The 27,744-nt window shown below is 37.3% G+C and overlaps 5 protein-coding genes across 10 annotated transcripts; 3 read left to right on the top strand and 2 right to left on the bottom strand.

Annotated features, from left to right (window-relative positions):
• The first annotated feature begins 43 nt into the window (after positions 1 to 43).
• On the top strand, positions 44 to 4,650 carry LOC131671084 (armadillo repeat-containing protein 5). Its single transcript, XM_058947244.1, has 7 exons — positions 44 to 440; positions 630 to 850; positions 937 to 1,650; positions 1,722 to 1,894; positions 1,961 to 2,216; positions 2,289 to 2,694; positions 2,780 to 4,650. Exons 1-7 carry the CDS (start codon positions 186 to 188, stop codon positions 3,314 to 3,316), a joined length of 2,562 nt encoding a protein of 853 aa, XP_058803227.1. The 5' UTR covers positions 44 to 185; the 3' UTR covers positions 3,317 to 4,650.
• A 125-nt stretch (positions 4,651 to 4,775) lies between these two features.
• On the bottom strand, positions 4,776 to 11,622 carry LOC131671085 (cytochrome P450 315a1, mitochondrial). Of its 2 annotated transcripts, XM_058947246.1 has the most exons (8): positions 11,337 to 11,622; positions 9,356 to 9,583; positions 7,733 to 8,088; positions 6,421 to 6,611; positions 5,880 to 6,220; positions 5,521 to 5,745; positions 5,243 to 5,455; positions 4,776 to 5,179 (listed from the first exon to the last, which is right to left on the bottom strand). In XM_058947246.1, exons 3-8 carry the CDS (start codon positions 8,071 to 8,073, stop codon positions 5,066 to 5,068), a joined length of 1,425 nt encoding a protein of 474 aa, XP_058803229.1. In that variant the 5' UTR covers positions 8,074 to 8,088; positions 9,356 to 9,583; positions 11,337 to 11,622; the 3' UTR covers positions 4,776 to 5,065. The 2 variants fall into 2 exon arrangements, with proteins under 2 accessions (XP_058803229.1, XP_058803228.1); XM_058947245.1 differs by lacking the exons at positions 9,356 to 9,583; positions 11,337 to 11,622 and having other exon boundaries at positions 7,733 to 8,173.
• A 2,341-nt stretch (positions 11,623 to 13,963) lies between these two features.
• On the top strand, positions 13,964 to 18,199 carry LOC131671112 (transmembrane protein 120 homolog). The gene is made up of 6 exons (XM_058947311.1): positions 13,964 to 14,534; positions 15,017 to 15,135; positions 15,208 to 15,366; positions 15,445 to 15,537; positions 15,619 to 15,836; positions 16,234 to 18,199. Exons 1-6 carry the CDS (start codon positions 14,466 to 14,468, stop codon positions 16,650 to 16,652), a joined length of 1,077 nt encoding a protein of 358 aa, XP_058803294.1. The 5' UTR covers positions 13,964 to 14,465; the 3' UTR covers positions 16,653 to 18,199.
• A 232-nt stretch (positions 18,200 to 18,431) lies between these two features.
• LOC131671149 (translocator protein) lies at positions 18,432 to 19,923 on the top strand. Its single transcript, XM_058947362.1, has 3 exons — positions 18,432 to 18,747; positions 19,218 to 19,430; positions 19,573 to 19,923. The coding sequence occupies exons 1-3, from the start codon at positions 18,640 to 18,642 to the stop codon at positions 19,768 to 19,770; spliced, it is 519 nt and encodes a 172-aa protein (XP_058803345.1). The 5' UTR covers positions 18,432 to 18,639; the 3' UTR covers positions 19,771 to 19,923.
• A 68-nt stretch (positions 19,924 to 19,991) lies between these two features.
• Positions 19,992 to 25,428, bottom strand: LOC131671148 (serine/threonine-protein kinase ULK2). 5 transcript variants are annotated; one of them, XM_058947360.1, is made up of 13 exons: positions 24,869 to 25,428; positions 24,332 to 24,424; positions 24,213 to 24,263; positions 24,069 to 24,138; positions 23,805 to 23,981; positions 23,484 to 23,718; positions 23,092 to 23,412; positions 22,353 to 22,631; positions 21,798 to 22,051; positions 20,974 to 21,351; positions 20,779 to 20,906; positions 20,575 to 20,710; positions 19,992 to 20,431 (listed from the first exon to the last, which is right to left on the bottom strand). In XM_058947360.1, the coding sequence occupies exons 1-13, from the start codon at positions 24,956 to 24,958 to the stop codon at positions 20,358 to 20,360; spliced, it is 2,286 nt and encodes a 761-aa protein (XP_058803343.1). In that variant the 5' UTR covers positions 24,959 to 25,428; the 3' UTR covers positions 19,992 to 20,357. The 5 variants fall into 5 exon arrangements, with proteins under 5 accessions (XP_058803343.1, XP_058803344.1, XP_058803340.1 ...); XM_058947361.1 differs by having other exon boundaries at positions 20,974 to 21,300; positions 23,805 to 23,984; XM_058947357.1 differs by having other exon boundaries at positions 20,974 to 21,372; positions 23,805 to 23,984.
• Positions 25,429 to 27,744: the final 2,316 nt, after the last annotated feature.

Raw genomic sequence — 27,744 nt, forward strand, 5'->3', positions numbered from 1 at the left:
TTCACGCTTTCATTGCACAACAAGCCTTCTCACTCACACACACACAGCTGCGCAGTATTATTGTGCAAAAGTACACATATGTAGTAGTGACGATTGTCAATCGCATCAGCTGTTTAATTTTTGAGGTTATGTTGAATTTGTTATAACTGCTATTTTTTTTAATTTATCGATGTTTGCCACGGGAAATGTCAACCGATTTGGAAAAGGCGGACAGTCGTACGCTACTTGAGTTGAAAAAGCATATCAAAGCTGACTCCAAAGTTCACATTCACAGCTGCTTGACTCGCGTCAAAGAGAACCAACAATGCTGCAAGCGCTTCATCAAGGCTGGTGGTCTCAAATTTTTGGTACAGCTTCTGCGATATCAGGATCAAAAGGTTATCAATGCCGCACTCAGCATCCTTGCCAATGTTTGTCTCAATTCGGATGTGAGGCAGCAGGTGAATTGCAACTCACTCACCATTTTTTCTTTCTTTGTCTTCAATAAATACTTGTGTGATTTAGCATAGGTTGTATATCTATATATATGTGTGTTTATATACTTCTCTATTATGTCATCCATTAGTTTCTGTATTTGTTGAAAGTTAGCTATATTATTTGATACTGAAGTAAGGATGATTTTTTTCTAGGTGCAAGACACCAATATTGTGTCCTATACTTTATGGATTTTAAATAATCTTGAAGTAGGTGATACTTTGCACTGTCGAGCTTGTAGATTAATTGGTAATCTCTCGGACTGCATTTCATATGCTAAAGCATTTTACAATGCAGGTGCTATACAATCTTTGAATTATGTCTTGCGTACGAAAGCTAATCAACAAACTTATACAATGGCCATTAGAGCAATAAGGTTGGTCTATCTCTTTATATAAAAACAAAATTATGTATGCAAATTTTGTAAAATTTTTAACTTAAATATTTTATCTTTATTTTTAGAAATATATGGAGCATTTACGATGGCAGTCATAGAAAAGTTATAGAGAGTGGAGTTATCAAATCCATAACGTCAATCTTCATAAGTGCAGGAAAGAAAACTGAATCTAAATATACAGATTTGTCAGAAGCCTGCATGAAAGCATTTTTAGCTTTTCTAAACAGCTGTAGTAATGAGTGTGCCAATCAAATGATAGGAGAAAAGCAAGAGGGTTTCAAAACTCTGATGAAGTTTTATGAAGCTCAAAATAAATTAGCGATAAAGTGCATCTATTGTTTAACCGCGATACCAGAATGCAGACCTCTGCTTGGGGACTGCGACGTTGTCGAAGCCACAGTGCTTCTTGTGCAAGGCTGTTCGTTTTATTTAAAAGAAATCATAGCTTGTCTGTGTTTGTTTTGTCGCGAAGCTGTTAATCGTATTCGAATTCGTTATTGTTACGGTTTGCAAGTTATCCTTGATCTGCTAAGAAAAGAAGATCACGAAAGGTATCATCCATTGTTGTTGCACGGTTTGGCACAGTTTATTTGCGATGACGAAAGTATTTTAATTATGGTGAAGAATGGTCTGCTTGATGTTTTAACTAACAAGTTACAAAAAATGTCCATTGAGTTGCCTGACGATGCAGATGAAAAAGCAACGCCCAAAAAACGCACGGCAGATCGATCGCCGTATAGAAAAGGAGACCTCAAGTATAATAGAACCCATTTAGGAAGGTAACACATATAGACATTGCGATTTTGATGAAGTTGTTGAACAGTTTGTAAATATTTATTTTTACTTTTAGATTTAGTTCGGATTATCCGCAAGACAATTTAAGTCCAAGAAGTAGGAGAAGCGATTTATTAACACCGCCGAGTACACCGCCCATGAAGCTATTAGGTGGGGATGAAGATACTGACGATGTTGCTGAAGAAAACTACAGTCCCGTGTGCAGCGACAATGAGTGGAGCGATCAAGGTATTTTTAATCAAAACATTCATTTATTATCAATTTGATTACTAACACTAAAACTTATTTAAATAGAGCCGCAAGAAGAAGTGGAATCGTTGAAAAGTTTTTCTTCTGCCACAGTCGAAGTTGAAGAAGCTCAGGAGAAAGTTTCGAAAACCGAATTGAACAAACACATCAACGCGTGGACTCTCGTATTACTCAGTAAATTAAGTTACTCGGATGATCCAATCGATAGGCTCGCCGATCCAGCTACAATTGGACCTCTTGCCACTTACGTGAGATTAGCGAAAAATCCAAAAGCTTCACGTATACTCGTTAGGATAGTCAAGTAAGCTCGTTCTGCGTCAATAAACTTGCTCATTATATTGATCCTCGATTGTTAATTTTGCATCTTTTTTAGAAACAAAGCCTATTTGATGCCGTTAATAAAACAAGGCTTCGTCTTTGAGGTGCAAAATCTAAGTGGTCACGAACAGTATACTCGACAATTGTGTGCACTCGCAGAAACTGGTGGCGCAGTGGGGGAGCTCGCGTCGATTTTACTGAGAGGACAAGAAACTCATCGTTCCGTTATCGCCCTATCTATACCATTTCTCATTAAGTCCAAAGACCTACTTCGACAGTTGTTGAATACTTACGGTGGTCTGCCACTCATTTTCGACGCGCTGTCGGACAGTGAGCACAGTCTACACAAAGAGGCTATCTGGTCGATTTGCCAGCTTGCCGACTCACTGGATGTGCGACCTGAGGGAATCGATAAGAATCAGTCTTCTGAGAATGGTTTTATTTATCACGATACTAGTCTGGTGAATAAACTTTTCTATGCATTTATTTTATCGATGAAATTATATTACGCTAAAAACTCTACAATTTTTCACTTTATTCTTTCAGCATGGCGTAGAAAATTACGTGAAACCATCAACCGTAACATTCGAATTAGATGATGGCTCAACGGTGGACGCTTGTCGACGGTTACTTTGTCAACGGTCCGACGCTTTTTCAGCCATGCTTGAAGGCAATTTTTCCGAATCTGGCAAGCGATGTGTCAAGTTACGGAACACTTCTAGAGAGGGTCTAAATACTCTTCTTCTCGCAGCTAATGGGTCTGACTTTAACCATCGTACGATAGAATCCTTACTCGATGCTGTCGTACTTGCTGACAAATTCCTCATGGCCGATATCTCAGAGTTACTTACCGAAAGTTCCATCTCCAAACTCAATTACGAAAACTGTTGCCGAGCTTGGTCATGGGCACGTACCAATCAGTGCAGCGAATTAAGACTTTGTTGCGTTAAAAGTTTTCTAACGACAAACATGACTAGAGCTGAGAGGATTAGAGCATTCAACGAGTTTTCTACAAGCGAAAACTTCAAGGAATTTTTAGATGAAATCCTGGAAATTATCAGCGGTGTGCTCCTACGGCGTTGAAAAAACTTACAGGTACAACATTGGATAATATTATTAAGGGTACGATTTTCGCTCACCCGAAAACCTTGAAAAGTACGCGTGACAAGTTGTATGTAAAATACAGCAACTTTAAATCAAAACTAGCCAGTGATTTTCGGAAAGCTGAAGAAGTTGATCATCTCTGCATAGGTGTAGAAAAACTAAGAAAATTGCATCATTTTAGGAGCGGTTGAATCACGTAAACTTTTCAAGCGCTATAAAGGTTAGAGAAAAGTTTTGTAGGTGACCTTTTTAATACCATTATTTAGAACTGAATTCATGTACATTTTATAAATATGGAGTTTTATTATTATAACTCATAAATTTAACTTTGAATATGATTAAAATACGAATAATACATTTATTTTCAATAATGTTTTACTCTAATGCAGGAAACATTTTTAGACTCGAAAAGCTTGTGCGAAAGTGTACAATGTTATATAAAGTTCTATTATCGGTTGAAGTTCTAGTAATTACAGTTTATAAATGATTAAGTTAAGATTTCCTCTCTAAAATTCATAGATATCTTAATATAAAGAATATGAATGTATATTCGAATACAAGTTTGTCTGATGATGAATTTATTTTTGAAACTTAAATGCATTCATTCAAAGGCATAATAAATATTTTATTGCATAAAATCTTGAAGCCTTCTGTAACATCCTCAGCATATATTGCATAACTTACTTACAAAATCTATCTTGTTTTAAAACAGTACGTATTGATATTTTCAACCCATGTTATAAAATAATTTAATTTTTCTTATATGTTATTTGTACATTAGTCTATTTGTTAAAGATGAAATAAATCTATAGTATTAGTTTTCGTCGTATTAATCTCGTAATCTGTTATTTTTATATAAATTTGTGGTTTCGATGAAATGACAAATGGAAATTCGACTTTGTTCATAGCTAATCCTTTCCAATAACTCACTTGCAAAAATGGTTATGTGAACGTGCTGCTAATTCTATTGTATATCAACCTTATTCTATAAAATATCGTCTAATAAATGCAATTGAATTATATCAATATTCTCACTTGTGCATAATAAAAGAATCTACGACACATTTGTACATAATTTGAGGCCATACTATTCGCCCGTATTATAAATCAATCGAGTATTTGAGCAATTTTTTTTTATATATAACGATAGGAACAATGTTTATCCATAGTTAAATTAATATGTTCTCTATCATATCGATGTAACTGAAATAGTTTTATTCATGTTCGATAACTAATGAAGAAAATTGAATTGAAATTAATTTAGTTGTATATTTTGTTTGGAATTAATTATTTGTATTATTTAAAGGCATACACACGGAAAATAAAATTAAAAAAAATATTTGGTGTCACTTATTTCAATGCTTCATTTCAACAGGAGAAGAGTTACTAGCATTTAATTAATTCACCGACTGGTCGGTGAAAAGTAAAATGATGACGTAATTATGAAAGATATGCTTAATCTTCTTAAATCGAGTTTATTCATTCTCTAGGTGTGTATGTACAAATAGAAATATTTCTTAATATATTCTCTCTTCGCAATGCATAAAATGTGACGTATAAATGAAAGCAGAAAGGCATTGAAATGGTTCGCATTCATCTGCAAAAGGCTACTTCTGCTTTTCAAAAATATATCTCTTTACAATTAAGATTAATATAACTCTCAAAACAGTTCTGCGTACTTCTGAAAGTTCAATAGTCAGCACAGGCTATACAAGTAAAAATGTATCATCAATCTCTATGCGCCAGTTGAATTTGCAACGGTTCCGAGGGGGCAGATATCATCCTCAACTTGATCGTGACTTGGTCTTTGTTCAAACATCTGATTTGAAAATGTCTGAGAATCTGCGAAAAGCGAAAAGTAATTGGAACAGCTGTAGGAGGGATTGCAAACAATCGCAAGCTTACCTCAGCCATCGTGAGTGACATCTGCGTTTCGGCAAGCTTCCTGCCAACGCAACTTCTCGCGCCCATAGCAAACGGCAGCGTCGCGCTAGGATTGATCACAGCGTCAAATTCTCCGCGATCGTTGCGCAGCCATCGTTCTGGCCAAAAGTCTTGAGCTCTGGGGAAGTTCTGCTCGTCCCGACCACAAGAGTACAGCGAAATAACGACGAGCTCCTGTGCAGCCGCGTGAAAAATTAGAAATCGAAAGACCGGAAGTGAAAGCACACTGCAATACTCACGCCCTTGTGAGCCGGATATCCAGCTAACAAAGTGTCGTGCGGCAAAATCCTCGTTATGAACGGCGCTGTCGGATATAGCCTTAAGGACTCTTTGATCGCGCCTTTGAGCAAGGGTTCCGCGCAAACTTCCGCTTCCGAGAGTCCTCGCACGGCTTTGCAGATGTTTTCTTGAGCTTCGGGATTGCTGGCCATCAAGAATAGCAGCCATTGCATCGAATATGCTGTCTGAAAATTTGTTCGGTTAAAGCACTGGCAAGTGATTCATTGGTTCTGTAAGAATTTAACGGAATAACGGGTGTTAATGCTTGCTCCTCGAAAGAAGCCAGAAACGCCCGACAAGTCAACGGAATTCGGCTCACCGTATCACCAGCCGCCAAAATCAGATCGACAACAATCCTCTTCAGTTCATCGCCAGTGATGCCTTTGGCAATCATACGGTGGGTAAGTCCGTCTTGGGCGTCCTCGAGCTTTTCCATTTGCTCGACGAATCGGTCGACAGTGCCAAGTGCGTAATCCGCGGTGGAGACGAAGCCGCGCCACGAGGGTAAGTTGATCAGCATCGCCAGTCGAGCCGAGATTCGCGATAGGTGTACCGAATGCTCGAATATGCGACCTAGATTGCGCGATAGTATCTCCAACTCTGAGATTATGCTACATCGGAAGGTCTTCCATGGTTTGCCCACTAGTGTTGCCAGTAAGACTGTCGAGTCAACAAACAATCGTTGGAAGTGCAACAATAAATACTTGCTTAATGAATTGCTTGTCGAATATGTGCCACCGGCCAGAATTGAAAAATGGTGCAATTGTTTGATGCAATAGTCAATCCATTTCCGGCCGTCGTGAAACTTATTCGCGATGTTGACCCAGATACAGTGAAGCCAGCCAAAAGGGCAAAATTACCTTCAATTGACCATTGATACAATTGGTTCTCAAGATCTGGCACGATCCGATCGTTGTTTGTGTAGCTCTTCCACTTTTTTACCAGATCCTCCGCTGCCTCTTGACACGGCTTTGTCATCACTTTGCTCGAGTCTTGAGCTAACATTATTTTATTGAGTATCCGTCGATAGTGCATCCATTCTTGACCTTCCCTAAGAGAAAATTATGCATATTTTCGAATCAAATCGTTTCGGTTTCGATCACCAATTTTTTTACTATCATTCTTTTAAAACTATAACTGTCATTGGAATAATTATCAGCGATAAAAACTGATTGAGAGAAGCTCCAGAGTGAGATATATAGTCGGACAGTTGCACAGACTGCTCCCAAAATAAACTTGTATACAAACTGCTGTGCGTCCGCGAGCGCAACAAAAAGCTCCGATAACGCGGTCACTTACCCGCGCGTTGCAATGTGCATTTCATTTAAAGCGAACGCATACGCCGCCGCGAAATGAAGCTCAATTAAGACGATAAAAAGAAAAGTGCGAGATGCGCACGAGAGCAAGAGCAGATTGACATATGTTTTGCAGTGGCTTGCTCTTCATAAAAATCCGCGTCATCGCGCCGCTTCAGGAAGTCGCGCCTTTTCGCGTGTAATCGCTTTAATTTGCAATCTCCGCATATATGCGCGCATATATTGACTTTGTATATCGTTCGCAGAATGGACGTGGGCAGTTGAAACATTGTTTACACGCGAGACATGCTTTTAATGTCTCTTGATATTATTGAACGTATGATGGCAAAAATTAATTTTATATCAGAAATATTATTACATCGATGGTTTCTTTACGTTCAGCTGTTCATAAAAGCAGTGATAAAACAAGATTAATTAAGAAGAACTGTCGCACAGTTATGCTTGAAGCGAGTCAGTAATTGAAAGGGAACCATCTTGAAAGAATATCCGTTCGCACGAGCCCACCCTCCATTCGAACAGGTTGAACGTTCCAGAGATATGCGCGAGCATGCATTGTTCATTTTAAGGAAAAAAAAAACAAAAAGAGAAAGAGAAATCGAGGTGAAATACAGAAGCAGCTCCTTGTTAAGGTCGGCAATAATATAAAGTCGATAACTGGCGCAGGTTTTACTTGATATCAGGCTATTCCGATGAGCGTGCGCGCAACCAAAAAATCAGTCGTACAGCACGGCTCGAACTTTTCTGTGGAATGTCGAAATAAACAACTTTCTCGAGGAAGATCATTCGTGAAAAGTGTTTGCCTAAATCCCATCACTCTGGAGCTTGACTGCAAGGTGAAATTTGCAAAGCCACTCACATAAACAACAATCCTCTCTTCCGACTCCTCATCCGATTATAAAGCAGCCAAGCTTCCGGCACAAAGTGTTGCGGCGTTGGGCCTTCAATTCTAAACACCTCTCGAATAACTTTGGGCGAGCTGACGAAGATAGCTTTGACGGGACCGACTCTGCCGCGAAACAGCGGCCCATACTTGCGATGCCTTTCGTCGACGTACTCGTGTAATCGTTTGCCTTGCTCCGAATCGAGAATCGACGTGATAGCACCGAGCATCGGTAGTCCACGGCAATCGGGCATTTCAGCCAGATTCGTCACTGCGGTACGTGCCGCCAGATTCGATAACTTGCCGATGCGATTCATCGTGGATTTTGCTACCTGCATTTAACAATTGCCGTTTTTCTTTTTTGTTCTACGAATCAAGACTTTGACGCCGCGTGTGACGTTGCTGCTTCGAAGGCTCGCGAACGACTGCGCGAAATCCTCGATATTTGTTTTATAAATTTTCGATATAGATCGATCAAAATAAACGGGAGGTTACACAACGAACAGCAATGTCGATGAGTAATTGGATTTTGGAGAGATTTCGCTCAGCTATTCAGCACGTGGATATCGGTTAAAATTGAAAAACAACAAGTGTAGAAGCGCGTTAATGTTATTTACTGAGTCTGCGTAATGCTTCACAAAGATTATTTACTCAAAGTCTTACACGCTCATTTTCTTAATTAATTCTCCGCCAAGTTTACCATCGGAAAACCTACTTTTCATAACATTATTTATTTATATACCTGAAACGCAACAGCTAGCAACGATAAGATAAACATTTTGCAAAAAGATATTACGACGGCAGTTTGTTCAAATGCGCCTAGCAATTTGCTTTCTCAACTGTTCACCCAAGACTTTTCTTTATTATCTATTTATTATCTTGCAAAAAACTGTTTTCTCCAGCGTTTCGTCCACTGCACGTTTTCATTGGCTTATGTTTATTTTTCAGCGGCTTATCGATCAATATCAATTCTAACGCTATCTAAATTCATATTTTTTATTTTAAAACGTAATTATGGTTTTTTTCATAAACTTTTCCGTAGACTATAAGTGATCGGCGTTAATTAATCTTCAACAACGTTAAATGTGCCGCGAATTTATTTTTAAAACTGATTCCCGAAATTATTACAACGTCTACCGAGTAAACAAATAAAATTCAGTTATTTATAAACATTTATTTTAAATGGGGAATGCGTCATCTGTGTAATTATTCGAAATGATAGAATTTTTCGCGTTTTAAAAAATAACCAGTTTATTGGCCGGAGTTCTGCGGTACTAGCTTTGCGAATATATCAATAAATATCACGGTAACAAGTTGCGTCATCAATTTAATCCAGCATCTTTGCAACTTCTCGCACAATAATAAAAAAAAATCTGCGGAAATCTGTATTCGATCTAACAAAGATTTGTCGCGGAACATTGCTTTAATTTTGAGAATTTCATTGAGCTTCGGGCAGCAAAGCATATTTTACTTGAAATTCCACGACTACATAAACAACGAAGCAATGTGGATCGTCCGTGCACCGGTAAGCAAATCTCTGAATAAGAGTGCGCGAAAAACAAGAGAGAGAGGAAAAAAATGCGCTGCGATTGCACTCACCTGGGTGCAGACGTCGACGAGGAGAGGTGCAGCAGCAGCAGCAGCAGCAGCAGCGGTAGCAGCAGCAGCAGCAGCAGCAGCAGCGGCAGCGGCAGCAGCAAAGGTGCCTCGGCGTTTGTTTTCATCTTCTTATCGTGCAGCTGGCCATCATCATCAGTACGATTGCAGTGCCGCGCAACTTTATCAGCATCGCCGAGCCGCCTGCATTTGTCCAGTGCTTTCAGCACTCTACGGCGAATAACAACGGAACTGTGTATTTAACGTTGACGCTGCGGAATTTAGCGCGCTGCGCTATTTATTTCCCTTCGACGCCGAATTTCCGCCGATAGACGGGACATTCTGAACGTGGCAGCGAAGTCCATGACAGGAGGAGTATGTAGGCGATGTGACGCTTATATTTCTAATCGACTGGAATAGGCGACTGTCGAACACCTGTGCCAATGTCGCGCGCGCGCCGCTGCCGACGCCACCGCCGCCACTTCCAATTGTTTTCTAGGGCTCGACGACTGCCAACTGTGTTTCGCTTGGTCGAAGCGCGATAGGTGGTCGGACTTCACTCGAAGCAGTCCGAAGAAGGCATCGCCACGCGGAGAGATCGTCCGAGAGGAAACGACGAGAATGACGAACGCGTACTCGGCGCAAATCTATGAAGATCGCGCGCACCTTGTACAGTTGACATTGAGACACAAGGCAGTACAATGAAAGCCGACTCGCATCTGAACAAACTGACGAGCAATCTTGCCAGCAGCATTATCGAGCACATTTTCCTGCTCGACTCGCTAGGAGTATTTCACGCGTAATGCGCATAGGAGCGCGGCGTGCAAACGACGATCGAGACTCGATCCACAAGGAATGCTGCCGTATCGAAATTGTCGAAGCGGGAGGCGAGCGTAAAAAAGGCTCTCTCGTTGCGTGGGAAAGGGGCTCCGGGCTCTCGCGCTCGCGAGCTGCGCGTTTTTAAAGTGCAACGCGCGAAGCCGTTATGATGATTTCCGCGTGGATCTCGAGGAAGAGAGGAAGTCCCGTGGGAAGAGAGAGAAGTGGTTGAGGCTTTTAGCGCTTCTTCGAATTCCCCCCGTATGGCTCGTCGCGCGGTTTGCTGAATTGACAATTTCGACGCTGTTATTTCAGTGCTACAAGACCGCTCGAGACGGTCAAAACACAACAATATAGGTTGTTGTTAGGCACGACATAGGTTTCAAGATCGATTACTGTCGGACGATAGCTCGGCTATTCGCAAATAACAGTCGCCCAAAGAGCTTTCTCCAACGCTTTTTATGTGAAACGCGCTCGCAGCGGTTACAGACGAAAATGGGATTTGTCAAAGCGCAGCGGTTATCCCTTTCGTCTATGAGCCTACTTTGAAAAACTCGTTTCAGAGAATGTCTTGATTAGTTGCACGTAGCTGCCTAATCGTCGTAGCCCGGAAATTCTTTTCTCAATTCCGTTTATTTAACTCATATCATCATTTCAAAAATTTCGCTCTCACAATAATCGATCTTTACAATTTATGTGCTGTTTATACCGTCCTTCTTTTCCGAGTATACATTTATGAACGAATTAGATAGGAAAGTACGGCATCTTTCCAGGGCACCAATCGTAACAATGAATTTTTATGCTTAAGAAAGGTCTGATCAGCATGCAAATTGATGGAATCGATTAATAACGGGATATATTGAGAAGATGCGCAATAATAAACAAATAAAAAAATTAATTATTCTTTTGAACGATTGATTATACTTTTTACGGTACACGTGATACACAAATCGGAAATAGTTTGTCATTAATTACAAAAGCTTGTCGTGAATTGACAATCTTTTATGCAGATAAAAATAATATTAGGATTGTCCATTAGGTTCAATCACCTACATCGAGTTGATTAACAATATTCGTTTGCACTGAAAGTTTCACCAATCTTTTTTGGAATAATCAATAAGAAAGTCGACCGTTGATCTCCGCACAAACGTCAGCGTGTACTTACCTGTAGCAGTCGGTCTTGAATGCGAAAGATAAATAAAGTGTTGCAGGCAAAATGCGAGCACAGATGCCGAGCAACCCTTACAGAACTGTATAAAGCTCGAGCGTGAGAGTGAGAGGGGGAGAAGAGCAGGCTGGCGTTCTCGTCGGAGTGAAGCTGAAAATCCTCCTTATCGCAAACCCACGGCTTAGAAAGTTGACGAGACGTGCACTTTCTCCGGGTGTCCCTATCTGCCTGGAATTTTTCGGTGGAGGCACTATGCTCAATCGTGCTCCTATGCGTGGCCGAGAGACACTGAGTCGCGCCGCAACTATAAACCGCGCGAACTACCGCGCGAGAGAAGGAATGAAAGAGAGAGAGAGAGAGAGAGAGAGAGAGAGAGAGAGAGAGAGAGAGAGAGAGCGCAGAGAGGAGGTTCCCTTTCTATCGCTCGAATGCGATACTGGTAAATACTCCATGGTCAGGGTCGTCCTCGCCGCACGAGGTTCTTGCCTTCCTTGCGCCACGGAGAATGTGAGAGAGAGAGAGAGAGAGCGCCGAGGAGTCGTATCGCGCGATCCTATCTGTATACGCTATAAGGCTTAGACTTAAGAATGCTTTCTAATGTGTTTTATTCGACGTTGATGTCGGGACCAGGTGATATACTGCGTCCGCAGATGAAGTGCATCCGATCCGACTCTGTTTGGAGAAGATCACATATGTACAGGGATATCAATTAAGCTTTTAGCTTGAGATATACCTTGTGAGTAATCTGAATAATCGGTTGAACGATAAATCAGGCATTAATATTGTTCAGTGGTGTATTCGCTGACATAATCATGTACCGCTTTATCCCCTATATATTTATATCATGACAAAGGTCATTTGCTCTTTTTGCCGATTCCTATGAGATAGCGCCCATCCTTCGGTCTGAATTAATCCGCAATAACGAGGACGATCACCTTGACTTCCTGGCTGGCTTATTTTTTCGCACCCGTTGATGATTTTCTAACGAGCGCTGCGCCGTGTCACGGGCGAAGAAAAATAATAAGCATTTTATATAATGCGGAATTGGATTATCGTATTGACATTTTTCTCGCGTAACGTGTACAGTTTGATATTAAAATATCAAAAGTATAGATGCTTTAATCGATGATCGCATACAAAAAGTAATGGACATCAAAGGCGCCTTTTGCAATAATTATTTTTAACAAATAAACTTATCACATATAGTATAAATGATAAGTTCTTGGAAAAGACTCGTTGGCACAAAAAATTTTTTTTGGTAATGGATATATATATATAAATATTATTTTCAGCCCTTGAAAATGGAAAATGAATTTTTCCGAAACGTTGGGAATTTTCAAATAAATTTGTGTACTGAGATCACTATAACCTCTTACTATTCTAACTATTTTTCAGTTATATTATTGAAAAACGGACTAAAATTAAAAGTACGGATCGCTCAACTCAAAAAAGTAGCCAACGAAAGTAAGGAAGTTTAATTTACAAAACGGAATGCAAAGTGGAAACCGTAATCCTTCTAATCTTTGCTAGACAACTTGCCGGATAGACCTTCAGCGCGCATAGATATTTAACTTCAAAAGTCCGCAACCTTGTCTACGCGGACAAGTCGCTGTGATATTTGACAATATACATTCAAGCTCGTGAATATGGTAATGAAGCCAATGAGTTCACCGATCAATTTACGCCTTTCAAACTATCAATTAATATGTTTGAACCGATGACTTTTGTACGCTTGTAAACTTGCTATGATTCCATTTTCTTAGCGCAAAGATATTTTTTCTTTTTATAAAGTTCGAAAAATATACGTATCAAGAGATTTGTTGAACATATTATTATTGTGGCTCACTTGAAGTGGTGGTCTCACTGTTAAATATATTTTCCATGATCTGACTTTGAAGAAGGATACGTAGTTTTATTTCGAAAATTTTCCTGCGCAACAGACATTACCATTACCAGTTCTGTTGAATCGACGTTAATCGTACTTCACTTACTCACTGAAAGTGTGTAACAAGGTGATGCAGCAGTAAAATGTTAACATTCTTACAGCTTTGTTTTCAAGGTATATTAATAACTGTTTGTTCAGCATATCGTTAAAGTTTTGTCCTTTTCAAAGTTATTCATCTTAGCTATGTGACTCTAAGTGTAGTTTAATCGCGCGGTTGAATTTGTCTTGTATATCGCTTCATGAATCACAGCCTAAAATCTACGGACTAAACGTAAGTAACAATTATTTGGTCATTAGCAATGTATGTACACACGAAGGAGAAAACAAACGCGAAAAGCTTTACACCATTTGTCATTCGTGATCAACGTCGTTAGGCTCACTGTCAAGAGTATGACGTTTTTTTCAATGATTTCAGTGCTGTTTATCGTTCAATTTTTTTTTAATATAATATTATATCACAACGATTTCTCTCGAGAAAAAATAAAACCTTGACTTATTGAAAGAGTCATATTTCGTTTGACACAGAGGTATATTCTATCAAAACACTTCACCAGTCTAAAAAAAAATTGAAGCGGCCGTAAGTAAACGTGACGCAATATTAGAAACTGGTATAGCCCGCATTAACATTTGGACAGCGTGACCGAACCCACTCAGTCGCAAACAGTGCCGTATCTACAGCCGAATTGACAACAGCCTTATATGTTGCGCAGCGCGCGCGAAATTGTATTAGTCAAAAGAAATGACAACGTCAGTGAACCTGTATTTAGGTATTTAAACAGTGCATATAATGTCTGAACAGTCTAATATCAGTTGACTTGGCCGTGGCTCCATACTCCAAAATATATATCTCGAGGTCAACAAAAGCAGCAGTGGGTAATCGATCGACATTTACGATAATGTTGCCTATATAAACCGGCGCGGTTCCTGTACTTGGCTTTTTCATTCAGCTATGTTACTTAGTATACACGGACTCTTCAGCTGCGCACTTACATACACACACACACATATATATGTATATTATACAATTTAGTCTAGTCAGTTTAGTGGCGACGACGGTTTATAACGACGACGCTTAAGGCAGTGCAGTTTTCGCGCGCATTCACGCATTTTTCCAGTTCGACGACGACGGAGAGAGAGTGAGTGAGTAACGAAGAAAAAAAAACAACGACTCCCGAATTAACATGGACACCGATGTGGAGAGTTGTCTGAAAGATTGGAATGATCTGCAGGGCGACTACAAGGAACTCGAGGTCAGTTGCCACTTTGGATATTTATATTTGTGTGCTTTTTTAACAGGGTCGCTCGATCACCGTGCGAAGGTTATGAGCGTGATCATTCAAATTTTCCAAGTTGCTCGATGATATATTTTTTTAGAGCTGTTGATTTTCGTGATTAAAAATACTTTCAAAAGAAAGACTCTAGTGGAGATAAGATGTTATCGGATAGAATCTTGAGTGTTACTGTCGACGAGTCCGCTTTCCAGAAAAATCTCGATTTGTTTGCTCATACCTAACCTCACAACGACGACCTTTCACCTTTGTAAACACACTTCCTTAATTGCAGCCGAAATTAATGATTGTATTTTTGATTATCTTGACTTTGCTTATCTTTGCTTTCTTTATGTAACTTACGAGCTGTCGGCAAGTGTAAATGATTAAATCGTGGGATTGTTCTGAAAATGTATCCATTTGAAATTTTTAACGTTACAGTAATTTGAGTATTCGTGTTACAGGCGCTCAGTAGAACATATTTAGCCAAACTTGAGGAAGTAGGAGAATTACAAAAAAAATGTGTGAATGGAATAAGTCATCAAAAGTATCGTATGGGAGTTATCAAAAAAAGTTTGAAACAGTAAGTTCTGCAATATAAATATCATATAATGTAAATATACAGATTTCTTGTATGATTCATTTTTTATCACAGACTTCATGCAAGCGATACAAGGAAAGCATTAGACAAAGAAATGCTAAGGAGAGAACAACAATTACATGAAATTGAACAAACATTGCCAAAACCTAATGGCACTTATCTTTCAATTATATTAGGTAGTGTTAATGTCTCTATATTGAATAAAAATGACAAGTAAGAATAATTTTCAGGATACTTCAGTATTTCCCTGAGCTAATAAATAAAAGTTTATTTAAAAACAATTGTTTATAGGTTTAAGTACAAAGATGAATATGAGAAATTTAAACTGGTTCTATCTGTGATTGGTTTTGTTCTATCTGTAATTAACTTAATCACTAATATAAGGTAAAAGTCATTTACTTCAATTACTTAAGAATATTGTTAATGTTAATGTAACAAATTTTCAATAGATAATTTTTATTCTAGGACACTGGAGTTAAGTTTCATGTTTCTACTAGTCTGGTATTATTGTACTTTGACGATACGAGAAAGTATATTAAAAGTCAATGGATCTAAAATCAAAGGTTGGTGGCGTTTCCATCATTTTCTGTCCACTGTTGTAGCAGGTGTACTATTAGTTTGGCCAAATACTGGTCCATGGTATGCATTCCGTCAACAATTCATGTGGTTTAATGTTTATATAAGTAAGTTACCTTTTCATTGTATATATATCATATTCTAATTTTCAAATGAGTCAATAATTATTTTTAAAAAAAATTTATAATAAAAATTAATATGATTATATTCAAAATAATATTTTAATTAATTAGAATATAGATTCATTTCATAAAATGTGTTACCTAATATACTGATTATTTTTCAAATCTTTCTGATGTTATTTGAAAACAGACTTATAGCAATAATAGCAATAATTTATAATAGTAATCTTTTTTAAAAAACAATACTAAACATTAAATATTATTTTCTACTGTCTAATGAGATATATTTATTTATTTATTTATTAAAGATAATTTATTGTAATTTTTTTTAGATTATTTTGACAAAAAATGATGTATTAATGTAGTAATATTTATTTTTCAGGTATAGTACAATATTTACAATTTCGTTATCAAAGTGGTGTTCTTTATCGTTTGAAAGCTCTTGGTGAAAGGCACAACATGGATATAACAATTGAAGGCTTCCACTCTTGGATGTGGCGAGGACTGTCTTTTCTATTTCCTTTCTTATTTGTTGGATACTTCTTCCAACTCTATAATGCCTATGTACTCTTCAAGCTGATTTGGCATCCTGAAGCTACTTGGCATGTATCAGTGCTCAGTATAATGTTCATGGTGCTATTCTTAGGAAATGTAACAACGACAATAATGGTTATACCGCAAAAAATGCGATCCAGAGTTATGGATCATTTCAGCTTTAGTGCAAAGGCAGTACCGAAAAAAGATGACAATCCAGAGGAAAAGCCTAAAGAAAATGATGCTAAAACAAGTAAAAGTGATTAAATGAAAGCCTAAACGACTTTAAGTTGTCGAAATCATTTTTAAGAGATGAGTTCGTCTTTCCATACAACTAAAGATTATAATAGCCTTTATTTCTGAACAGTTATAGAATTATTTATTTCATTCAATAATTCATCACAATGTTGACACTATAACACTTAAAAGTAAATGAAAATTACTTCTGTTCAACGTTTAAGCTCATTGCCACTATATTGCAACCAATTTGTTTTGGTTTATACAATTTATATATACGAAATTGTTTGTATTGAAGAAATCTTTTTATTAGTAATCTATTTTCTACGAAAAGGACCATGTCCAACTGGTCGTAATGATTTGTTCAAAAATCATTTACGAATATTGGTCAATAAGCGAAAAGCTCAACACGTATTTGAATATTTGTTGTAAATTAACCATCACGATAATGCATTGTGATTATTGTAAAGTACTGGTGTGGCTTGTCTAATGATAATTATTGTTAAAAACCTTTCGATGAAATTATTTGTTGTTAAAAAGAGGGACAGGGGTGTTTTTAGCCTACTTAGCTAATCGCAATTCCGGCCGGCTTGTCGCCCGAACGCGTCTAGGAGTAATAAAAGTTAATTCAAATTCCCATCTAGTCCAATACTCTAGCTCTATATTTATATACATCTACGTATATTGTTACGCACAAGATTCTTGTAGAATCGTTGCCATGTATCATTCCAATAGAGGGCTGACGGCAATTAGTAGACACTCGCGAATATGGAGAAAGTATTTAACAGTCCAGGAGGGAAGACCGTTAAGAAACATGTGGGTGAAAAAAGAAAGTATATATATTGGCATAATAGCTAATTTATTATTTTTTCATAAAAGTTGAAAAAGAAATATTTCACACTGCAAACTTCACTGCTCTTTCTTTAAATACAAAAGACTTGCTCTCTGTCTGATGTTATTTCTCGTTTGTTTATATATTTTTGTAAACATTTTTTACACGTTTTTAAAGAGTTATTAACTGAAAATCTTTCAAGTGGAAACTTTGTTTTTCAATTTTTACCATGCATGTATATGTCACTTATTATAATAGGTTTTTAATGATTATTTACATAGCATGTGATTGTAAATGATTTTTTTTTTGTTTGATTTTATTGTACTACTCACAATTACAAAATAAAGGATTTGTTTATTTACGTAATAAGCACGTTTATAGCATTTATTAGCTACAATTTTTATAACCCTACTACTAAACAAACAGTGTTGAATAACAATTTCAAAAATACGCTTCTTCTGCCTTTGAATCTGTAATAAACCGCACTGACGGATATTGATAATATACTAGATTACTGTCAATCGTTACTTTTAGATGATTTCAAAGTAATTTTGTATGTTATACAATGTATCTTGATTTTCTGTATTTTTAAAATAGTTTTTACAACGAAAAATGAAGAAAGTGAGAGTTATATTTTTCTATAAAATTATTCTTAATACATGGATTGTGAATTATTTTTGTAAATAAAGAAAACACTAGTTTTGTTTTCTCATTGTAACTCTAATAAAGCCACCCAATAAATGAAACAATAAATAAAAAAACAAGATAAAAAAACAAGCTGTACTTTGATCGAATATAAATTTGCCTTCGGAACACATTTTAAATCGAATTAAAAAATTATAAAACTCTACTGCGAAGTTCTCTAAAAGATTATTCAACCGAATTTCAGTTTACTCACAACCATGCATTTATATCAATTTTATAAGTTCATTTAAAGGAATTTCAAGTGTTAACACAATCTGATTTATACAAGTACAGTGGACTGCACATGTATATGCTATTGGAGAGTTCGCATGCATGCACGCAGTTGCATGGAAAAGCGTCAACTCTATAGTGTAGTAGAGGCGGCGGCGTCTGCAAGTACATGTACTGACGACCATAACTCGCAGTCATACCGTGCAGACACATTGCGATTGCTCAGCAATAGTTTTCTTTTTCTCTAACTTTGACACGAGAGTCAAGAAGATGCCGGTGCAAATATCGTGGCCTGTCGTTGTTGCTACCGTTCATCCAAATATTGGCGGGTGGATTGGTGGTATCATTACCAAAAAGAACATCAATCCTTGGTACCAGGTGAACAATCATTATCGTATTTCTTGCACTTTGTTATTCCTTATACTGCGCCGTTATCTTATTTATCGTGTGACTTGCGTTTGGAGCAAACTAGTTCTATTTTATTGTTGCTTTTTGCGTTCTTTATTCTTAAATTACCGATCGATCGATATTTTTTGGATAGGTTTTCCATAATTAAATGTTGTTGTTATCGATTTGTGAGAATCCGAGCAGATTTTGGTTAACTTTAATTCAAGTGGAACAGGTGTCACCCAAATATGCAATTACATCAATATATCGATCTATATGAAATAGTATACATAACAGTCATCAAGTGCATCGTTTTTTGTATTCGTGATTAGCAAACTTTGTTCTTTGACTTTACTTAAAATGTGCGTTTGTATAACGATATCATTACAGTAAGAGTACCAATTCGTCTTGATTTTGTTGCGCTAATTGAATGTGCCTTGCATCATGACTTCATTTTATAGTCGTTGAAGAAACCAACGTGGACACCACCGAATTGGGCATTTGGCCCAGTATGGACTGGAATATACTGCTCCATAGGATATGCCTCACATTTGGTTTTGCGCGATAGCGACAGTTGGGAAAAAGCTGCACTACCACTCTCGATTTACGGAGCTAATTTGGCACTCAACTGGGCTTGGACGCCTATTTTCTTTGGAGTGCATAAAATTAAATGGGTAGATAATCTTTAAATATAAAACAACGACGACGGTTGTTCAGAATCCGTAATATTGTGGGCAAAGTGAAACGAAAAGAAAATTAATTGGACAAAACTTCGCAATTGTCTAAATTAATAATCTCGTTATTGTTTCTCCATAGGCACTGTACGATATAGTTGCTCTTTGGGGCACTACAGTTGCAATGGCTGTGGTATTCTACAGAGTTAACACCACGGCCGGGCTGTTAATTCTTCCATACATCGCTTGGAATACACTTGCAACTGCTCTCAACTATGTAGTATATAGGGACAACGAATTAAATAACTCGATGCCATCCACCGAAGACAAAAAGAAATAGAATGTTGAACTTTTTGTTATGATAGACTTTTTGTCTATCCTATGCAATTTAGATGATACTTATTTTTATGCGATTGTTAAGCCTTGTTCAACAATAAGTTTCATACATGTCACTCCTGATCCCTGCGCTTTTATATCACCTACTCTTGTGTAAAAATAAAAAGATTTTTGCACTGAAATCACAACAAAAATAATCTTTTTTTATTTTTTATTACATACGCGTATTTATTCATCAATAAGAAATAAAGATCAAATAAAACATCTGCGATACATTACAACATATTATTTATCGTATGTGTGTGTGTACGCGCGTGTATGTGTGTGTGCGTGTGTGTGTGTGTGTGCACGCGCGTGTATGTAATTTAAAAAGTCACTATTCGTATCTTGGGTAAATAAATCATTATATAAATCAACTAAAAAAATTCACGTTATATTCCGCCTGTTTCGTAATTCATAATTCTTCACACTATTTTCGCTATAATTCCGGTCCTCCGTCGTCGTATTTGCATTTAAAAAGATAGCGTAAGTCGAATGCGAGATGGGATCGGGTATGAAATTGCACCCTGTTGTTGATATATATCCCAAGCGCTACGTCGGATCTGTCGCGTAGATGTAGCCCTGCTGATGCAGGACAAACAAGCGTTTTTCAACTGCGGCTTTATCTGAAAAAAGTGAACAAAGACAAATAATTTATAATTTTCTATCGACAATGAAGCATATTTTTCAGTTCAACAAAAGTAATTTTGATCTTTTTTTTGGAGATTCAAAGGAAACGAATAAAATAATAAGAAAAAATATTACTTACATTTGGTAAGAAGAGCTCTGTCTTCGCTGTGACTAACATGTTGCGACAATGAGTGCAACAAAATCTGCGCTGTGTGGTACCTTTGAAAACATTCAGCAGGATTGCCGAATAATTCGTCAAGCGCTGCTGACTGGCACTAAAAAAATTAAAAATGATATTAATCATCTAGTTAAAAAAAAATGAAAATCTTGATTTACTAATTACCATTTGTATAGCATGATTATATAGTATTTTATCTGCAGTAGCTCCAGTCTGCCGAAGCAATCCCGCACTGTTTAGCTGCTTGCATTCAGTCAAACATGACCTAAACTTCTCGTTCATTGCACTCACAACTAAAGAAACGAGATAAACGCAAATGAAAAACAAATGTTGAGTTCAATGTCAGAGCAGAATACTCACCCTGCTTGACTCTCGATGTTGGTTGCAATCGTCCCGCCTTTAACTGTTGGGTAGCTAAACTCAATCCCGAACTCAGCCACTGAAGTGCCCTGACCAACAGAATCACTTGTTCGGCTCTCTTCCTCGTAGCAGCATTACTAGGTTGTTGCTCAATTCCACCGAGGGGAACAGTTCCTAAAGGTCCAGCACGCGTTCTTGCAACATCGCAAACGCACTGGCTAAGAGCCATGACAAAGTTGAGTTTAGCCAAGACATCGTTGTGCTCGCGCCCGAGAATCGTGTCTTCGGGTAATTCTGGCGGGGCAAAAGTCAATGGTCGTTGCTCCTCTGCGGTGGTAGACGATAAATGCGGGAACAAATTAATGAAGCCACCTGCCTCTGCATTTGCCAGAAATTCTTCTTTTGCGTTAGTTGTCAGCGTGTCGTGCAGGTAACACAATTGTGGTTGCACAAAAAGAAACAAAGACGCACATTGATGAAGTCACTTGCAGAGTGTGAATGCATGACTGAATACATGTGTGTATGTGATAGTGGCGTGTTATAGAATTGAAGTATCAATTTACTTTTTTTTTTTATATTGCATTCCCGTACAGTATTTTATTAACAAATGTGCAGTTGAAAATTGCATGATGGTGCAAAAAATGCAAATAATAATTAATGAACTTAATGAAAAACTGCTATTTATTTCCAATTGATATATGTAATTGTAACCATAAAAAAATGATTATAAAATCGTAAGCGACGAAATACTACAAACACTCAGTGAACAAAACAAAAGAATGGCCAATTTCAAAAGCTATATCCGGCATGAAATAAAAACTCACCTGAAATCTCCGGCAGAGTGACAGCCCTCGTGCCAAACGGAATAATTGGTGATTGCCTCAACGAATTATTGTTGTCCTGAAGTCCTCTGGCATTAGGCGAACCAAGAACTGCAAGAGGTCCAGTGAGTAGTGGTGATGAAGCGCTGTTCTGTCCAGATGACCGACGTAATGGTGAAGTACCACACGAGGAAAGTGGATGCTTTGTAACTGGACTCACTTGCCAAGTATTAGGTGGTGGTGGTGTCTCACTCATCCTACGCATAAAATACAAAGTTAATTTCGTTTCAATACTGCACGCTGACGGAATTCGCTAGATCTGTTCGCCCATACTATTACAGATATTTATATTAGTCTTTGTAGGCAGCCACAGATCGAAACATTTTAACATGCAATCAAAAAATGCATCGGAACTTGTTTTTATTATTATTATTATTATTTATTGACAACTGCATTTGAACTTCATTAAAAATTCGCTTGCAGAGAGTGTCTCTTTGGCTAGAACACTGTCACTCAAAAATAAATATACTGTGTAAATATCTTTCCAAAACAACTGACCTTCTGTTCGGTGGAGTTCCAATGGCAAACTGCACGCTTGGCGGACTAAGCGATCCAATATCAGCATAATTACGATGTGGATCACTGCCACGTTTCATACTGATAGGTTGACTACGAGGTACCACACTGTTAGCAGTAGACGAACGATTGGCCGAACCGTTCGAGAAAGCTGCTTGTCCGATGCTACGTTGCGTCGGCACGGGAATCGGCTCGGAAATCGGCAGGAAACATGGCCTCGGCGGCGAGGCGGTTGCTTCGCGGCTATGCTGCTTCATAGGCCTGCGCGTGTTAAACAACAGCTTTATTTTCTTGCTGCTTTCATAGTTGGCTGATTCGCAGGCTTTATTTAGAACTGCTGAACCACGTGCTGTTATTGCTATTTAGCGCTACATCAAGTGATATGGCAGACAACAAGAAAGGTGGGGGAGTTTACGTAGGAGTGTTTTTATTTTTTTTTTAGTATTTTGAAAAAATTTACTGGAAGCTAGTATGATATTGCGTTGTGATAAACTGTTTATACTTAGTTCTACTAGGAATGAATAAAAATATAATTTTTTAAAATCTTATTAAAATTTGACGTAGATTATTGTACGAAATTAGATATTTTATACGAATAGTTTGAGTGATAATTTCAAAATCACAAAAAGAAGTAATGACAATTTTTCATGTTTTTTCCAATTACAACAATAAAAGAAAAAGTATCAAATGTAAGAAAAATGAATTATTGTAGCATACTTACTTGACTTGTACTGGATTCGTATTGTTATCCATATCGCTACTAAGGTCACTAGGCACAAGTACAAAATCATCCTCGGGACTAGAGCACGGACTATTGGTCTCCGGTTCCGGTCCCGGTCTAGCATCAGTGGCTGTACTTTCAGGTGCAGTCATTATCACCGAGGATGGGGATAACTCTGTATGAACGGGGCTTGGATTTTCACGTGGACCTTGCAAGAACGGGTGATTAAAAAATTCATCAAACGGCATTCTGTCTCGAGCATTGCGCCTCAGCAGTCCCATTAAAAGATTTGACAATTCCGGAGACGTCCCTGACGGAATTCTAAAATACAAGAAACAATAATAATATCTGTAATATTTAGATAGATCAATATGATACCATTGAAAACTCACTTGGGTCCTAAATTGGCATGTTTTTCATAAAACTGTTTCAAAGCTTGAGGTGTGTGTGCCTGAAATGGAGCTTTTCCAGTGAGACATTGGAAAACTATAGTTCCTAATGACCAAAGGTCAGCCTTAGCATCATACTGCAGGGACATGATAACTTCTGGAGCCATGTACATTGGAGAACCACATAGAGTAGCAGCCATTACACCATCACGTAAAAATCGTGCAAAACCAAAGTCGGCTGAAATAAACAAATTTTTTATCAGCACAGTATAAAAATAAAATTTTAATACATTGGTTGTTCATTGATTTAACAGTATTACTAACCAATTTTAAGAGTAATTTGATGAGGTTGAGGACATTGTTTACCGCAATGATGACTAAGTAATATATTCTGTGGTTTTAGGTCTCTATGAACTACTCCTTTAGCATGTAATGCTTTCATTGCACCAGCCAATTGCTTTAGAAATACTCTTATGGTATCTTCTGATAGTGTTCCTTTTGCTACTAGCACACATATCAGTGACTCATTAATTCTAAGGACTATCAAAATTAAGATAACAAATATTTTTGACATATTAATAAGCTTACCAGTTAGATAATCAGCAAGATCTCCGCCATTACAGTATTCCATAACAAGGAAGACATTAAGATTTGATTCCTGATGATAAAATATTGAGTTATATCATCTTTTCAAGTGGTTAGAATAAACTTACAAAATTGCACTTTACTAACCTTACAATCCAATAGGGCAACTACATTTTCATGATGTAATTCTGTTAATTCCTGTATTGAAAATAAAAACATCTGTTAATAAACTCAACAATTAAAAAAAGTAAGTTCAATGATTTTACCTTCAGAATTTTTATTTCCTTGCCAAGTAAATTTTGAGACTTGGCTAAATTTTTCTTAGTTATACTTTTGATAGCCACTACGAAATTAAGTTTCTGTAAAAAGAATTAATATCCAATATACAATTGGTTGTAAATGACCTAGAAATAATATTGAAAACACAGAACATATGTGCACCCATATTTATTTGATCAATGATAAAAATATATCTTCAAATGACAAAGACAATTTCAATTAACATATTTTTATAAATCTATTGTTCTTGTAGATTGATAAGATGGTTTAATTTCATTTTATCATGCTAATCACATATATGATTATGAAAACCTACGTATATTATTATTTGTTGTAGTATAATACAATACAGTAAATGCACTCAATAAGCATCAACTACTCTTCAGCTAATAAACTTTCTAATTTTCAAATAAGTGAAACAGAATATCAACCATGTGTATACGACAAAAAACAATAGTTCACCTACATAATGACAATAAATAGAACACAATGGAATAACAGAATACTTTAAACCAAGAATTTACCTTACGATGTCTGCCTTTGAAGACAACAGCAAAGGCACCATGACCAATGAGGTCCTTACTGTTGTATTCGTAATCCCCGACGACTTCCATGTTAGCTTACAGTCAGGTCACGTTATATATATATCTTCCTCTTACTATCGCGCTATTTCACTTTCGATGACAACAATAACAACAATCCTCCGTCATTCCTTTATCAATAACCTGCATCACCGGCGCGTGCTGCATTGAATACTTTCGAATAGAACGCAGAGAGAATAAGAGGATCAATAAACGACCGCGGCACAAACTCGCGTACTTTGGGAACATACGTGTCAGCGAGCAAGGCAAATGCAAGCCAGCTTTCGTCAAACAAAGTGATGATCACTCTTGACTATATCCCGAAGTGCGACAATGATGATATTCACCACTGTGTCGACTCCATGATCGCGCACTACATCTTGAATGTCAGCACATAGGGCAACTATGGCGACGGAAAATGTTTCTTCGACGAGAGCTTCTCTATATACATATATTGCACTGCTGTTACTAGCTCTAGCTACTTGCTTCTGCAGGGAGGAGCAAACACATAGAACGCGAGAGCCGAGAATCTGAGATCGACTTGTTACTCACGCGCGCAAGCGCTGTGTAGAATTTCAGGGACGTAGCGATCATCGAGTGTCTTCGGCCAATATATGATTTGGACTTAGCGAATGGAATATTGGTATTATCATATCAAACTGTGTCTATTGATAAGCTTTACGATATGCTGTGCAATTCTATCGTTCAGACCAGACGTTTAGTATTTTATGAATTTTCTAGAGCAAGTATGTCATTGCCCAGGGCTCTGACGATTCCAAATCCATATTCATAGTTGTTATATAGCATTAGCATCCCGTAAATGGCAAGTAAGGAGACTGCTATATCATTGCCATGTACTAGAAAGAGATAAACGCACTACGGAACTGTCAGATTTAAGTACGTATTATGAGTGACGCACGCGCGTTAGAATCAGCTGAGTGCAGACTGTACAGTGCAGACTGAGAAACAGTAGGAATGGTGGCAATTTAAACACGTGTTTGTTACCTATATACACACACAAACGCGCGGGAGCGATAGCTATATAATATATATAGTATACGTTATTTTATATATTAATACTTCATTTTAAATAATTTACTAGCATTATTTAACGGGCTGCGTGTGCTATTATGTTATTTTTCTATTATTTAGTATTTGTATCATACAATCATAATTTCACTCAATAGCAGTGGTTTTCTATGGCCTTAAAATTATATTACTATCAGGGGTCGTAGTCGAGAGCCGTAGGCGAGTAGGTATGAAGTGGCCACGAAGTGGCGACGACGACTGCTAGCAGGTCGTAACACTCTATACAGTAAAATAAAATGGAGAAAAGTCAGATTTATCGAATAGAATATACTTTTTTTCATGCTTCTACGTATCGATTTCCTAATGTGATATAGTTTGAGAAGTATAGATTCTCTTCTATAATCCGAAAAAAGATTTACTTCGATAGCTTTTGATTTGAGAAAGTTATTTGAGTTTGAAGTTTTGAGAAATGTTGCTTTTTAGCCATTTGAAAATTCTTCTAAACGCTTTGTTTTATTTTTATACGTCTTTAAGTCTTTTACGTATTTTACGGCTACTACTCACGTACAAAATAATTGATGACTCACGGTTCTCGATTGTTCCTTATTGTACGCCATCGGTTGGGTTTGAGTCTTTATGGCATTCTACAGATATCGAATTCATGGTTCTTCATGCTTCCTCATGGTACTCCATGGGTGTTCATGGTATTTTAAGGCTTTTTATGGTGTTTCATCGTGATTTATGGTGTTTCACGGATCTCGACAGATTCATGCTTCTTTATGGTTCCTCATGGTATTTCATGAGATCTCGATGGGTTCATAGTTCATCATTGTTTTTTATGGTACTCAATGGGATTACAGAGTCTTTTATGTTGTTTCACGAAAATTGATGAATCCATGGTTATAACCCTATAACCCAACTTTTCATAGTACGTTACGATACAAGTGCGGAAAAGTATAAGATTCTCGTCTCGTGTGGCGTTTACGCCCGAGCGAAGCGAGTTCTACTCTAGCGAGGGAAATCTACTTTTCAACACTTGTATCGTAATGTACTATTATTTTTATGAATTGAAAGATTTTACAGTAGATCCTATTGAACAACAAGCATTCTTCATAGCATTTCTTGATATAAGAAATTTTCATATAACCCGTATAACCTACATAATCCATATAACCCAATAACCTAATCTCAATTTTTTGATAATTCTATATTTTCGGATTTCTGACATATTCAAATGATCCTATTGAGCAACTAGTATTTTTCGTATCATCAATTTCTTGATATCAGAAATTTCTATATAATCTAACTTTGTACAATTTCTTCTATTTTTTCGAGCGACATAGAAAACCTATAACCCGAACCCAATCCAACTTTTTAAAAATTTTATATTTTTGAATTTAAAAATGTATCAGTTGATCTTATTGAACAACAAGCAATTTTCGTTACAAATTTCTTGTACAAGAAATTTTCATATAACTCAACCCATATAACCCATATGACCCATATGGGACACACTCCACGGCAATTTGCCAGCTATAAAATCGGTCCTTGCAGCAATAGCGCGATTTCACAGTTGTTTACTACTTGCTGATACTCGTTTGAAACAAACAACACAGGTGCGATTGATGCTTTACACATGTTTTGTAAAAGTAGTCTTCATTTATTTACTAAAAATCTTATTAATATTTAATATTTTTAACGTTATAATACTTTGAAAATGTATTGTGCAGATAAGCTCAGTGAGATAATGTTTAGCCATGCTGGCCGAGCATGGCTTTGAGTAGAAGGCA

The sequence above is a fragment of the Phymastichus coffea genome, unplaced genomic scaffold, assembly GCF_024137745.1.
Source record: "Phymastichus coffea isolate CEN01 unplaced genomic scaffold, Cenicafe_Pcof_1.1 PCOF00119, whole genome shotgun sequence".
NCBI lineage: Eukaryota > Metazoa > Arthropoda > Insecta > Hymenoptera > Eulophidae > Phymastichus > Phymastichus coffea.

Bases quoted from the DNA above. Each gene is read 5' to 3' on its own strand.
- LOC131671084 (XM_058947244.1), top strand. From the start codon at position 186: ATGTCAACCGATTTGGAAAAGGCGGACAGTCGTACGCTACTTGAGTTG. The intron at 1,895-1,960 runs GTATTTTTAATC...TTATTTAAATAG, and splicing joins CAATGAGTGGAGCGATCAAG to AGCCGCAAGAAGAAGTGGAA. The intron at 2,695-2,779 runs GTGAATAAACTT...TTATTCTTTCAG, and splicing joins TTTATCACGATACTAGTCTG to CATGGCGTAGAAAATTACGT.
- LOC131671085 (XM_058947245.1), bottom strand. From the start codon at position 8,094: ATGCAGGTAGCAAAATCCACGATGAATCGCATCGGCAAGTTATCGAAT. The intron at 5,746-5,879 runs GTGAGCCGAATT...ACAAATTTTCAG, and splicing joins TTTTGGCGGCTGGTGATACG to ACAGCATATTCGATGCAATG. The intron at 5,180-5,242 runs GTAAGCTTGCGA...CGCTTTTCGCAG, and splicing joins TGTCACTCACGATGGCTGAG to ATTCTCAGACATTTTCAAAT.
- LOC131671112 (XM_058947311.1), top strand. From the start codon at position 14,466: ATGGACACCGATGTGGAGAGTTGTCTGAAAGATTGGAATGATCTGCAG. The intron at 14,535-15,016 runs GTCAGTTGCCAC...TTCGTGTTACAG, and splicing joins GCGACTACAAGGAACTCGAG to GCGCTCAGTAGAACATATTT. The intron at 15,367-15,444 runs GTAAGAATAATT...AATTGTTTATAG, and splicing joins ATATTGAATAAAAATGACAA to GTTTAAGTACAAAGATGAAT.
- LOC131671149 (XM_058947362.1), top strand. From the start codon at position 18,640: ATGCCGGTGCAAATATCGTGGCCTGTCGTTGTTGCTACCGTTCATCCA. The intron at 18,748-19,217 runs GTGAACAATCAT...TTCATTTTATAG, and splicing joins ACATCAATCCTTGGTACCAG to TCGTTGAAGAAACCAACGTG. The intron at 19,431-19,572 runs GTAGATAATCTT...GTTTCTCCATAG, and splicing joins GAGTGCATAAAATTAAATGG to GCACTGTACGATATAGTTGC.
- LOC131671148 (XM_058947357.1), bottom strand. From the start codon at position 24,958: ATGGAAGTCGTCGGGGATTACGAATACAACAGTAAGGACCTCATTGGT. The intron at 22,052-22,352 runs GTCAGTTGTTTT...TTTTATGCGTAG, and splicing joins GGAACTCCACCGAACAGAAG to GATGAGTGAGACACCACCAC. The intron at 20,907-20,973 runs GTGAGTATTCTG...TCGTTTCTTTAG, and splicing joins AACATCGAGAGTCAAGCAGG to TTGTGAGTGCAATGAACGAG.